This window comes from Limanda limanda, chromosome 16, assembly GCF_963576545.1.
Source record: "Limanda limanda chromosome 16, fLimLim1.1, whole genome shotgun sequence".
Taxonomy (NCBI): domain Eukaryota; kingdom Metazoa; phylum Chordata; class Actinopteri; order Pleuronectiformes; family Pleuronectidae; genus Limanda; species Limanda limanda.
In genome coordinates this window covers 23,507,973-23,522,395 of record NC_083651.1, presented here as the reverse complement: position 1 = coordinate 23,522,395, position 14,423 = coordinate 23,507,973, and the positions used below count along the sequence as shown (strand labels likewise).

Here is a 14,423-nt window from a genome sequence, read left to right as displayed (position 1 = left end):
AGTGAAGTGACAGCAGGTGAACGAGTGTAGACAGAGATGCAGAGGCAGGGAGGAAGCTAAAAAAAGACCGGTGAGCAGATATGAGTCTGCTTCAGACATAAAATCACAGAGAAGGTAAAACATTTCTGGGATATTCTGTGTATTTAGTGGCAGCTCTTTGGTCTATCTGGCATCCAGGCTACAAACTAATTCAGCTTGTGCAAACTGGGGGTCTCTGCTGAGCCAAATCTTCTAATTGAAAGTAACAGCCTCATTTCTTTGTCTTCATGTGTATCTTCACTATATATGTATGGACGTCATATGTAAGAAAGATGTATTGTTGGTGACAGGACTCTTTCAAATCACACTTCAGTCCTGTAGGAAAATGTGTCAGAGCTGTTCCAGGTCCTGAGTGGGCCGAGTGTCAGAGCAGCTTTTTGGAGAAAAATGACTCCGGGGCACTTTTTAAACATGAGGCCTACATGTAAAATTGGCACAGCATTTATGGGCTGAAGTGCATGACTGAAAGTGGAAACAGAGACAGGGTGTACTGTACGTGTGTGTGTGTGTGTGTGTGTGTGTGTGTGTGTCAAATTTCCCAAGGCTTTTCAGATACCACAGCCAGACCTCAAAACTATCATCACTGCTCTCGCTCCCATCTGCCAAAGTCATCACCCACACATAGGAATACTCTCTCTCTCTCCCGCCCTCTCTCTCACACACACACACACACACACACGCGCATACACAGAGCGAGCAAGAGAGAGAGAGAGAAACAGAGAGATGATAGAGGTGTGAAAAAGCCATCTCTCACCATTTTAACAGGGGTGGGAACCTGGCTGTAAACTTTCTAACGTTTAAAACCTCTGTCTATCATTCCACCTATTACTGACTTCCTCTCTCGCCCTCTCGCCCTCTCCCTCGCTCTCTCTCCCAACTCTCTCTCAAAGTCACACAAACAAACATTTGTCTGTTGTTGACTTGTTAGTCTGCCGAGGTGTCGGTAGTTAGAGGCAAAACATCACGAGGTGAAAAGAGGCTCGTAGCTCCTACCTTAACTTGAAAAACTTTCATTTTTAGATGTAAAAATAATGGTAGAGTGACATGTTAAAGTGTAAAAGTAATTTTTAAAATGACAACAAAGTGTGAAAGGAGGCAAGAGGATGAATTAAGAAAGGAGAGTACGAGTGAAATTTAAATACAGAGACTCAAAGATTAATTCAAGAAAAATTAAAGTTTCTGGTAAAGTGGCAATTTTCAGATAAAATATTAGATGACAATTAACTGTAAAAATGGAAACTAAGCTTCATGTAAACAACATTTCTGTGAGATTGAGATGGTTGAAATAAAAAAATTAAAACACTGTAAATTACTTTGCAGCGTCTCGATAAAAGCTTTGAAGTTGGAGACTAAAAGAAACTACAGGAAAACACACATGATGACTACTGATGCATAACCAAGAGTAGATTCTAGGTGAACAGTGTTTCACACAGCCCCCCCCCCCCCTTAAGGTCAGGTACACAGATATAGGGCGAGTGTTATCACAAGGTCTGCCTCCCTGCTGAGGACCACTTGCCCTGTGTGAAGGGGGCAAACACATCTAGAGCCTAGAGAGAGAGAGAGAGAGCAGGGCAAGAGCGCCGTGCACAACTTAACTGTGACGCAATGGAACGGAAACACTGCGTTAGAGATCTTTTATGTGAGTATGAGAAGTCAAACATTTTCTCAAATCATTATAAAACTGTGGTTGGACCCATTAGGCTGTGGTGGGCCGCCACTAATTAATGGGAAAAACTGGTGGGGAAGCAGATCCTGGAGTCAGGGATCGGTTTTCAACCTCTGTATGAGTGTGTCTTCCCCAGAGAGAGGATAAGGTGAGTTCCTGGCTGAGACTGAGGCCTCCGGAGACATGAAGAACAGGAACCAGAGTATTTAATTAGAGGAGAGGAGAGGAGAGGAGAGGAGAGGAGAGGAGAGGAGAGGAGAGGAGAGGAGAGGAGAGGAGAGGCTGTACCTTGGTAAGGAGGCATACTGTCGCTCCACCTCTTCATAACGTGGTGCCAACCGAGGATCTGCTCCTCTGCCTTGCATCTGGTAAAGAGAGAAACAACTGGTTAGTTTGTCTTTTTAATTACCTCCGTCCAAGGTTATGTTGTCACTCTTGTCCATTTGTTTGCTGTTTGGTTTGTTTGTCTGCAGGATTACACACAAACTGCAGAACGGATTTCTATGGAACTTGGTGGAGGGATGGGACATGGGCCAAGAATCCATCAAATGTTGGTTTTGCTCCAGACAAAGCGGCTAATCCAGAAATGTTTTAACACTTTCAACCACCGCGGGATTCAGGCTTTTATTCTGACAACTTCACCAAGAAAGCAGAAAGCAGCCACGTTGAAAGGGTCTGATTTATGAGAGTATACAATTTGGTGCAGATCCAAATGAAAATCTGGATCTGGTGGATTTAAATGTGGTTTCATTAAGAAACTGTTGGGCCTTAGCGAGGGTATGTGCTCATTCTCGTTTAAAACAAAATTATATAAATTACCTGCTGCAAGTTAAAATAAACTGAAAAATTACAAAAACATCTACATGTATAAATAGTGACCATAAGGTCCTCGTTTTTTATTCATGTGTGTGTGTCTGTGTGTCTGTGTGTCTGTGATACAGGGATAATTTAGGATTGTCAAAGGCTAGTTATAAAGGATTTAGAGTCAGAGTTTTGGTCTTCTGGGGAGTGTAGGGGGTTGGTTGAGGGGGGATGGAGGGGGTCTCTATTAGATTAGGTTACTTCATTACAGGATGCAGCAGTCATCTTGCTCAAATACACACACACACACACACACACACACACACACACACACACACACACACACACACGTCTCATCCTCATTTTGAGGAAAAGAAAAGATTAAGTCAAGCTGCTGACAGTTGAATGTCTCTTACTCTTCCTCTCACTCCTTCTCTCACTCTCCCTCACTTCTAGTTCTCTCTTCCTCCACTTCTCTCCATTCCTCACTCTCTCCCTCCCTCTCTCTCTTTTGGATTATCCCTGTCTATTCAGCGGGGAGATTCCAGCTGCCGCGGCGCTCCTTAAAGGAGCTGACTAAACCCCCAACGACAACCTCAACAAGCTCCATTAACACACACAAATCCAAAGACACACACATGTAGACACGCACACAAGCCAATTTCTTTGTAACTTGATATTGTGAACGACACTCGTTTCAATACAATAAGGGGGGGAGAGAGTGTGGGTAACTCTGCATGAACGCTGAACTCGGCTGATAAAAAGTTATACCACAAATGTGCAGAATTAGTAGTTCATCACAACCCTGCTGCTGTAAAATGAGGCTGTTTTGGGTAACACACATCTCTATCTGATAAATTTGCAAAAAGAGGGATATTAAATCCATAAGAACATAATGGAAGGAGGGTGAAGTGTGTGTGTGGCGAGCAGTGAAGACAAAAGGTTGAGGGTTTCGTAGAAAACCGGGTCCTTCTTCTCTCCTCGACTCAAGCTACAGCGGCACGAGTGAAAGGTGCTGAGAATGAGATATCACAGACTTTTCTTCTCTCTCCATCTCTACTCATTTCTCTGCAATTCCAAGGGGCAGTGTGGCCTAGGGTGTAGAGTGGGTAGAGTGGGCGTTCTCCAACAAGAAGGTTGCCGGTTCAATCCCCACTCTCCCCATCTGCATGCTGAAGTGTCCTTGGCAAGATACTGAACCCCTAAATGGCCCCTCATAAATGTTGAGTGTACTCAAAATGTAAGTCGCTTTGGACAAAAGCGTCAGCTAAATGACATGTAATGTAACATGTAATGTAATGATGCCAGGAGGCACATGAAAAAAACAAAAGACTTGCTGGTCCTGCTTTCTTTTGAACACCTGTCGTTACAGCTTCGATATCTCAGGGAGAGAGACAGCGGTATAATAGGCGGAGTGAAATAATGAGAAGAAGATGGGGAGGAATAAAAGGAGAGAGTGAATGAGAAGCAAATGATTTAAAGAGAGCAGGTGAGGGAGAAATAGAAAGATATGAGGCCTTGTAAGCTGTGGCAAGAGGAGAGAGCGGAGGTGATTTAATTAGAAAACAAGTGAACGCATGGGGGTGAAGATGGAGAGGACGGAGCGGGGAGGTGAAAGGGAAATTAGAGACACCATTTAAACAAGATGTTAAAAGAGGGAAGTGGAGATAGAGGGAGAGAGAGAGAGGTGTGAGGTGACGGGGAAGGACGGCAACATCTGGAGAGATGACTCAGGGGCCGAGGAAAAAGCGGAGAGTCACGAAGGAAGGGTTGAAGAGGAAATAAAAGAGAGAAGGAGGGAGGTGTTGAAGAGAAAGGGGTTAAATAGCTTTGATAGAACTGTCCTTAGGGATAAAGCTGGTGTTATCCCACGTTTTGCCTGTCGTCAAGAAATCCCATTATAAGAGTAAAAGAGTGGAACCATGAACCGTATCTAAAGATGGACGATCCGTCTCCACCTCCTCCCACTCTCCAGAAAATAAGCTAAAATATGTCTCATACAAATGAGGCCATCTTGCGCATTTGGAGTCATTTGAACACAGAAACCAGTCTTTTAACTTTTAGGTCAATGTCACAGCTGCTAACATGGAGGAGGCAGGGTTTATGACCTATACTGCAGCCTGATCCTAGGTGACTTATTCACATTAGGGGAGCCGTCAAGTCATCCATCATTATATACAGCCGATGATTGGAACTAGCTTTATTCTTACGACAAAATAAACAACATTTCTCGCTTCATCCCTTTAAAATGCAGTAGATACTGAACCTAGAGGACGTTTCAATGCAGACAGACAGTCAGTGTACACGTGGAATGAAGCTCTTCTGTTGAAGTGTGTGAGGCTTTGTTTGTTGCCACACTCATGATCAAGAGCAGACTACTGCGTGGCGCCTCGTGCTGAGCAAACACAAACAGACAAACCTCTAATGAATGTGTGCATGTGTGCATATGAAGTGAGGGAGTGTATGGGAGCATGGCAAATAACTGAAGAGACTTTGGAATAACATTGTGTGTGTGTCTGTGTGTGTGTACTTTGTGTTACAGCTTTTGTACACTTCTGTTTACAGGTGCAGCAAGTAAAATAGTACAAATAAATATATAATGGTGTTTGATGCACAAGAAACCATGAGACACATCCCAGTGAATCCAGCTTGTGTTTGAGAGGAAAACTTTTTTAGGCCGAGGTAACAAAACACATGATAATGCAGAAAAATGCTGAAAATGTGACAAATCCAGAAAGCAAGAAGATCCCCCCGGTTGTTTATGAGCTGAATGACTTTCCAGCTCCGATACAGCTGTCTGGCATTAGTCTGTAGCTGTGTGTGCATTTGTGTGTGTCTGTGTGTGGGTAAGAAACACGCACACACACACACAGAGGGGAGTCAGAGGGAGATGTTAGATGTTAGTTTACTCTCAGTGTTCACAAATGTGACAGGAGTACAGTGCAGGGCAAACACTATGATAGCTGAGCTTGTGGGGCACACACTTTATACACCTTTTCTTTTTCCTTATGCATACTCACACACACACACACACACACACACACACACACACACACACACACACACACACACACACACACACACACACACACACACGTAGAGTTACATTTACACACTTGTATCAACAAGTGCACAAAACCCATTTTCCCGACACATAAACAAAAAGGAAAAACTTTATCTTTGAAGTGCAGCTACTGTTCACATACAAGACCTCTCTCATGCACGCAGATAAATACACACCCTTCTCTCTCTCCAGGTGCATATGCACACACACACACACAAACACACACACGCTTAAAACACACTCCCTCTCGCTCAGAGAGGACTGAGCAGGCGTAGCACACTGGTTGGGGTAATGGTCTAGTGAAAAACCATTTCACGGCATGGCAAGCAGCGGAGAGGCAAAGAGGAGAGCGCGCAAATCAAGCAGAAGAGACTGATACTGACGGGAGAGGGAGCAGACACACAAACACACACACACAAGAACTGTCACAAATTCATGCACACACACAGACTTGCACAGAAACACACACTGTAAGAGCGGCTCATCTCTCTCCTTTCAACAGACCCTTCAATTTACCCACAAAACACACCACACCATCACTTTCGGCACTGACACACACTCAGTCTTTCTCTCTCCTCTCGATTTTTTCTGTCTTGGTCTATCTCACACACACGCAGGCACGCACGCACGCACGCTCGCACGCACGCACGCACGCACGCACGCACGCACGCACGCACACACACACTGGATCAAACGTCCCATCCTTTTCACTCGAGCTGTTTCAAGGATTTCAAAGGGATTTAGATCGACATGAAGTATTTGGTGAATGCATACCGCCCTCAATCAGACCACTTAGCCCCAAATCCTCTCTCTTCAACACGTTTTGTTCCTCTCCTTCACTCCTTCATCTTCTCCCTTGCCGTCTCTCACATCTCTCTTTCATCCTCTCGTCCTCGATGGGTCTGTCCCTGTACGCACATCCTCTCCTCCCTTCATCAACCAACTCTTGTTTAGTAAACTAAAGCGTTTCTCGGAGTAATGACACAAATCTTTTTCTATGTCCTAGTTGTCTGACTCAACTTCCTGTTCCCTCCACCTATCACTGATTTTATAACTCTCTGTTCATCATGCTCTCTTCTATCCCTCTTTCCCTAGTTGTCCTGCAATGTTCCCTTCCTAAAATCAAATACCACCAAAAGGGAAAAGTGTCATCTCTATCAGTCCTGTTCACTTTTGAGGCGGAGGGCTCCCTCTTCTTCAACCGCCCCCCTTCCTCTTCCCATATGTTTCTTTCCATGTCTTTCCTTCGCTTCCAATGTCCTTTTCTCTTCCTGTACATCGATAAGAAATGATTTTGTTCCCCTTTCCGTTCTCCCCCCCTACCAACCCCAGCCTCCCAGCCCAGCAGAAATCAATGAATAAGGGAAAGCTGGTTCTAATCCGTATCAGATGTATCGCTCTGCTCAGCCAGCACTTTGAGCTGACTCAATTAAAACACAGTTCTGAATAGGCTGTGGTCCCTTTGTGTGTGTGTGTGTGTGTGTGTTGAACTGCAGCGTGTATCTAACCATTGATTGATTGTGTGTGTATTCAGTTGCACATGAGTGTATTTGGATGAGGACCAACTGATGAAGTCTGTGACTGTAAATCCCAAAAGAAATTCAAGTGAGGATGTGCATGTTAAGATGACTTTGGTGTCTGTGGTGAATTCGCACATGATAATTATGGCTTGAAATACTTTATAGCTGAACTTCCTGCTTTCAGAACGAATCCACATCTGGTTTGTAATAAAAGATAAGTGATATATCACAGACTGTAAATAATATGAATGCTAGTGCAGCGGTCAGGGGGCAGACCTAAGGTAACAAGGTCCCGTTGATACACACACTTGACCAATCATGAGTCAAGCTTTGACCAGGACTGTGATCTTTAAATTTTGAATATGATTTATATTGAGAGTTAGCCAAATTATAAAATGAATTACTGTCTGCTACCCAAGGTAAACAACCCTCTGTACTGTGTTGTGTTTTGATCCAAATGCTTTTATAAGTTCCTGGAAAAGTTCTCTAGAGTTACCAAAGTTACACAATATCCGTGATAAGTGCAGAGTTTTCAAAGTATGATCAACAGTACAAAATGTTTTTACAGCTTACTTACCCCAATGAGCCACCAACGCTTTAATTGTTCTTATTTTTTCATTGTTAAAACTTTTATTCAGATTTGTGTCACAGCTGGCTGTGAGCTATTAGTCGGCTTTTGTCACCGGTTCAGATTAAAGGCCAGTCTCTGTGATTACTTCACTCCCCATGCATGCTCTTAGTACTGTACTTACACACACACACACACACACGCACACACACATACACACACACACTCACACATATCCAAGCACACACAACCACATACTTAATCACACTCTTGCACACCCACACCACATGTGTATTTATTGGGATTAATGCACCTTGCTACTCAAAATGATATTAGTAATACGTAACCTTAATCTAAATGTTGGAGAAAAGCTCGAACACCCGTCTCCTGCAGCTTGACACACATTACAGAGAAATCTAGGAACGGTTTTGGAAGCAGACGCTGTATTTTCTCTTCTTTTGCAAAACTCATTACATTTAGTTTAAACCCGTAAAAACCTCTGGCCACAGGCGATGAGTTGTGATGTCATCCACTGTCACTCAAGTAATGAAAAACAAGACAACAGGGCGAAACAAGCTTATTCATTTTTTCCTTCCCCCTCTTGTACCCACCCATCCACACTTTCCTCAATTCATTCACCCCTGCCCTCCGCCACAACCCCCCTACATTTATTCTTCTCTCTATAACTCTCCATCTGTTCACTGTATACCATCCTTCCATCCATTTATTCTAGAGAAGCCAGTTATTGCAGCTGGCTGGTGAAGAGCCATCCATTTGCTCCAGCTAATTACTACAAGCTCTTGACAAAGTAGCACTAAAGCAGAGAGAGTCGACAAGCACATTCACAAGAACATGCTAATTCACATACAAGCTCACCTCTGCACACACACACACACAAACTATTCTAATGAGGACTTCCCATAGCTCATCATTATTCGATTGACAGAGTGTTAACCTCACTAACTCGCTCTGGCAATGTGAACGACAGTGTGACTTGTCCATCGCTCCATTCCGATTAATCATCTTCCTCATTTATGGTTTTGAGAAAATTCTGCACATTTGCCGATACACTGATTGCCACTGACTGAAGATACAGTCATCAGCAGTCCAACTCTGTCCCTTCATGAGAAAATACACATGCCAGCAAGTTTAAACACATCTATTAGTAAGGTATATATCTTCAATATCTAAAATATAAAAAACTAAATTCAAATATGTTCTTGTTTGCTCACACTAATCGTACACATGCTATAGATTTTCTCATCTGTTAGTCGGCTGGTTGGCAAAGAGGTGCCTTTCCTGAAATATGACAGTATTCCTTTAAAGAGAATATAAAACCAAACACACAGCATATCCATACACTGAATTGATAAGCTAGGTCAGAATTCATGGGGGAGAAAGTGTAATAAGATAAAAAGATTAAGAAAACAAACGTAACACATTTGGTCTCTTAGCTTTGAAATAAAATCCATTGGACTGTTATTCACCTGCTTGTAGCATTGTGATTCATCTTTGAGACAATAAAAATGTGTTTAAGTGGGTGGTGATCTGTGTTTGTGTGTGTGCGTGTGTGTGTGTGGACGGACCTAAAAAACACTGTGTAAGCTGTGGGCCGGACAGTGAAGTTTCACAACCATAAATCTCGGCACCTGCACCAGCCCCGGCAAAGTAATCGCTGAGTCATTGCTATTGATCAACCACCCCGCAAGACCTCTGCACACATAAAGCATTTTGTTCATTTTGTGCGGCTGGGTTGTAAAAATCTCACTCGGCTCTGCTGAGAGACACAGACTGAGAGTGATGGACAACAGGACAAAGCAGAGGACGACGCTGCAGGAATAAAATAATCATGAGGAAATTTGCTTGTTTGTTTACCGCACCAAAGAAGCACCGAGGATCTTTATTCACAAACCCCTCGTCCTACTGAAATGTCAGCAAAGCACTGGAATAAAAGGGCTGAGAATTAAGACTGGAGCACAGTTAAATGTCACAGCTCTGTTGAGCCTCTGGTACAATTAAGACCACAGAAGGTCAATTTCCCCCAAAGCACGCAGCTTAGACACTCTCCCATGAATACAGCGATTAATACTACTTAATGCAGAGCATATCCTGTTTATTTAGTGTAGGTCTGTGAGGGTAGTGGAAGACACTGCATATTAAGTTAGGGTGTGTGTGTTTATATGCAGATCAGTAGGTAAACCTATCAATCAAATTAATTCCTTTTTTTTTTTAAATGGCATTTAAAAGTCATCAAGCGAGGCACACACAAGACACATACGCACACATGCTGACACACACGTGAACACAGATTTGTATCTTCAAACTTGAAGATATGTGGAAAACGAAGTGAGCTGTTTAAAGACAGGACGCTTTAGTTTTAGCTTGTTTGTAATAATGAACCATCAGGTTGACAAGCACTTTTGTGTAAAACAAACCGTGGTGGATGGGAACCGCCATGAATATAACTCTTCCTTTTAATTCTTGTTGAACAGGTTTTGTGCTAAGAGGCTTTTATCGTTTTCTTTTACTTGCATTGGTTTTCTTTGTGTTCACAGTGCAACAAATGTAGAAACTCAAGTAAAGTGTTCAATCCTCACTGGTCTAACATCTCTGCTGTCTGTGCTCAGGGAGGAAAGGCTGCAGCCCCTGTTTCATTTATCAGGTGCTGTGCTGTCTCATAATATGATATTAAAACTCTGTATGTATCTATTGTACATGTTAATACATTTTAGATGTTTGTTTTTTCTGGTAATGCCCCACATTTAGCTTTTTTATAGTCATTTGTGATGTGTTCTCCACTGAGGAGGAAGTATTTTTGGTTTGTTTGTCTGCTAGTTAGCAGGATTCTGCAAAAACTACAAAACTAAGTGTAAGGATGCAGCATGCGTCAGGAATGGATATACACTGCTCAAAAAAATTAAAGGAACACTTTTTTATCAGGGTATGGCATGAATTCAATTGCACTTTTTTGATAATTATCTGGTCAGTTAAGTAGCAGAGGGGGTAGTTAATCAGTTTCAGCTGTATTGGTATTGATGGAATTAACAACAGGTGCACTAGAGGGGCAACAATGAGAGGACCCCCAAAATAGGAGTGGTTTTGCATGTGGTGGTCATTTCAAGTTTCTCAGCATAATCTCCAGAACCTGGAGGAGATTCCAGGAGACAGGCAGTTACTCTAGGAGAGCTGGACAGGGCCGTAGAAGGTCCTCAACCCATCAGCAGGACCGATATCTGCTGCTTTGTGCAAGGAGGAACAGGTTGAGCACTGCCCGAGCCCTACAGAATGACCTCCAGCAGGCCACTGGTGTGAATGTCTCTGCCCAAACAGTCAGAAACAGACTTCATGAGGGTGGCCTCAGGGCGCGACGTCCTGTAGTGTGCCCTGTGCTCACTGCCCAGCACCGTGGAGCTCGATTGGCATTTGCTATAGAACACCAGAATTGGCATGTCCGCCACTGTCGCCCTGTACTTTTCACAGATGAGAGCAGGTTCACCCTGAGCACCTGTGATAGACGTGAAAGGGTCTGGAGAAGCCAAGGAGAACACTATGCTGCCTGCAACATCGTTCAGCATGACCGGTTTGGTGGTGGGTCAGTGATGGTCTGGGGAGGCATATCCATGGAGGGACGCACAGACCTCTACAGGCTAGAGAACGGCAGTCTTACTGCCATTAGGTATCGGGATGAAATCCTTGAACCCATGGTCAGACCCTACGCTGGTGCAGTAGGTCCGGGGTTCCTCCTGATGCACGATAATGCCCGGCCCCATGTGGCAAGGGTATGCAGGCAGTACCTGGAGGATGAAGAAATGTATGCAATTGAATGGCCCTCACGATCACCTGACCTAAACCCGATAGAACACCTCTGGGACATTATGTTTCGGTCCATCAGACGCCGCCAGGTTGCTCCTCAGACTTTACAGGAGCTCACTGATGCCCTTAGACAGATCTGGGAGGACATCCCACAAGGCACCATCCGTTGTCTCATTAGGAGCATGCCGCGACGTTGTTAAGCATGCATACAAGCACGTGGGGGCCACACAAGATATTGAGAAGCATTTTGAGTTGCAGAAATTGAGTTTTGGCAAAATGGACAAGCCTGCCACATCACTTTTTCACTATGATTTTCGGGGTGTCTATAAAGTTGAGCCCTCTGTAGGCTGAAAACTTTTATTTCCATCAAAGATGTGGCATCCTTTTGTTCCTAAGACATTAAACTGTCCATATCAGTATAAATATCCCACATAATTTTTTTTCACAATGAGATCTGATGTGTTTTCAAAGTGTTCCTTTAATTTTTTTGAGCAGTGTATATGTGTGTGTGTATGTGTTGCAATGGGGTTCAGATGCACACAAACTAAATTTCACTCTCTCAACAACCTTATGGACGCTAAAGCATGGAGCATGTAAAGTGTTAAAACTCAGGTTGGTTGATTATGAAACTGTGGTGGGACAAATTAGATTATAGTGGGTCGCCACAGCAAAGATAATTAACTGCTTTGACATGGTGAGAGAGAGCATTAGTCTTGGTAGAGGTATGAACTCTCAGAGCGTCCCTTCTAGTCTCATATCGTATCGTGTCAACAACACCATCCGCACAATGTTATAACATATTAAGAAATGACCTTGACCTTTGGTTTGTGAATTTATGTGAAAGTCACACATCTCCTCACACAGTTTTGTGGGTGGCTGTGCTTTGTTTTGAGACAATAAATAAAGAGCAAAGAAGTCGGCTTGGAAATGAACTGACGCTGCCTCAGGCTGTTTAGTCTGCACCAGAGTTCAGCGTTCACACCAGCCCAAATATACTGCACGACACTGGCAAACGCCCCAGTTTATTTGAACTGGTTGGAAACAAGTTAGGTGTGAAAACACAGACAAATGTTTTCCTTCATGGGAGGACTAACTTTTTCTCCCTAGATGGGAATTCAGTCCCCATTATGGGAATGTGTTAACAAGGTCTGTTCCTGAACAGGGAAATACGATCCTCCTGTAGCTATTTCTGTAAGTGTGTGTTTATTTTATATACAAATATATATTTTAGGAGTGAGAAAAGTGAGAGATATAAATGAAAGAGAGAGAGAGAGAGAAGGGAAACAGTGAAAGTGGTGGGAGAGAGAGATGGGGATAAATAAACGATAGTAAGAAGGAAGGTAAGGCGATAGCAGAGAGGCTCGGATTAGTCTCTGCTGCAGACAAACACACACACACACACACACACACACACACAAACACGCACACACAATATTAAATGTGTGTGCACACCATATCAAGTACACGTCTCTGCAATGACACATATATATATATATATATATATATATATATATATATATGCAGTTTAAAAAATATAATTGGAAGATGGAACAGACACAAAATCACACATACATCTAAGACCCCTACACACACACACACATACACACACATACACATACAGAAACACACACACACACACAAACGTTTATCCAATCCTTAGTGTTCTTAACAGTAAAGCTCGTCCTTGAAAGTGCAAGGTGGGGAGTTGATAAGGGGACAGAGAAAAAGAGAGACAGAGTCTGGGTGATGGTGGCACATATAGCGGGACAGAGAGAGGGATGAGGAGGAGAGCTGGAAGAAAAAAAAAGTAAGGCCAGATAATTTGGTTACCTCTAAGCCCCCTCCCTGCCACCCAGATAGTATATCCCTTACCCCTCCTACTCCCCATCTGTGTGTCTAACTGAGTCTCTCCAGCCCAAACTTCCGGACTTAAAAAAGTTCCCCCCTTTGAGGATTAGGGGGAACAAAGAAAGGTGAATTCCAAGGAAGACGGAGAGGGTGGAAAGAGCACGAGAGGGAAGTAGGGGGAGAGTAAAAAAGAGGTACGGGTTAAAGGGGACACAATGTTACCTGACAGAGACGTACAGATGATGGGAGAGGGGACGGAGACAGCAAAGATGAGATACAGACAAATTTCTACCCCTTCTGCCATTTTTATAATGTCAGCGCTTTACGTATTTGTGGATTCTTGAATTATTTATTTATTTCTCTATGATATCTCAGGAGCAGGACTTAGCATAAGCACATAAGAGCAGCGCCGCCACGTTTCTACTGAGTGTAGCCGTGTGTGTGCACGGGAATATGAGGCTGAAGATATATAATTTTTTTAATTTACATTTCCATTTGTGTGTATGAGTGTGTGTGACCATGGGAGCAGGTGGCTACAGTGGCAGGTTAGATGGAGGAGTAATAGGATGAGAGTGACACTTTCTCTCTCTCTCTCTGCCTCCCTCACACACTCTCTCAGATGATTGGCTCCAGTGTGTGTGTGTGTGGGGGGGGTAGTGATGGCCAGGATTCCTTTTGATTCCGTCGCCATATTTCCAATATTTTTTATGTCTTCTAATCTCACGGAAGTCTTGACCTCTTCTCTCCTATTGTCGCACGGTTCCAGTCTCAACATGTTTTAAATCTCTCCGATTTTCAACATCGCTCCCTTTCCCATTTCATCTCCTCTGTTTTTCTTCTGCTCTCATTTCTTCTGACATCCTGAGGAGCTGGAGTCATCCACTGATCTCCGGCACACATTAAAACCTGTTATCAATCCCCCGGTATTTTATAAGAGCCACTGAAAAGGGACTGAAACAAAATGCTAATTATGAATCTGGGATGGCGGTGTCTTTTCACATTAGTAATGTGATATAAATCTGAGAAAAGGAACTCACATAATGATGAAATAAGAATAATATTGGATTTTTTGAATGTACTACATGTGTTCAAGGTGATGTTTGG

General features: G+C 43.3%; 1 protein-coding gene across 2 annotated transcripts in view; it reads right to left on the bottom strand.

Moving 5' to 3' along the window:
* LOC133021483 (partitioning defective 3 homolog B-like) overlaps positions 1-14,423 on the bottom strand; it is a 199,548-nt gene that overhangs the window by 17,443 nt on the left and 167,682 nt on the right. For both annotated transcript variants that reach the window (XM_061088344.1, XM_061088345.1), the window contains exon 24: positions 1,994-2,070. In XM_061088344.1, coding sequence (XP_060944327.1) covers positions 1,994-2,070 — 77 coding nt within the window. The remainder of the gene's footprint in view (positions 1-1,993; positions 2,071-14,423) is intronic.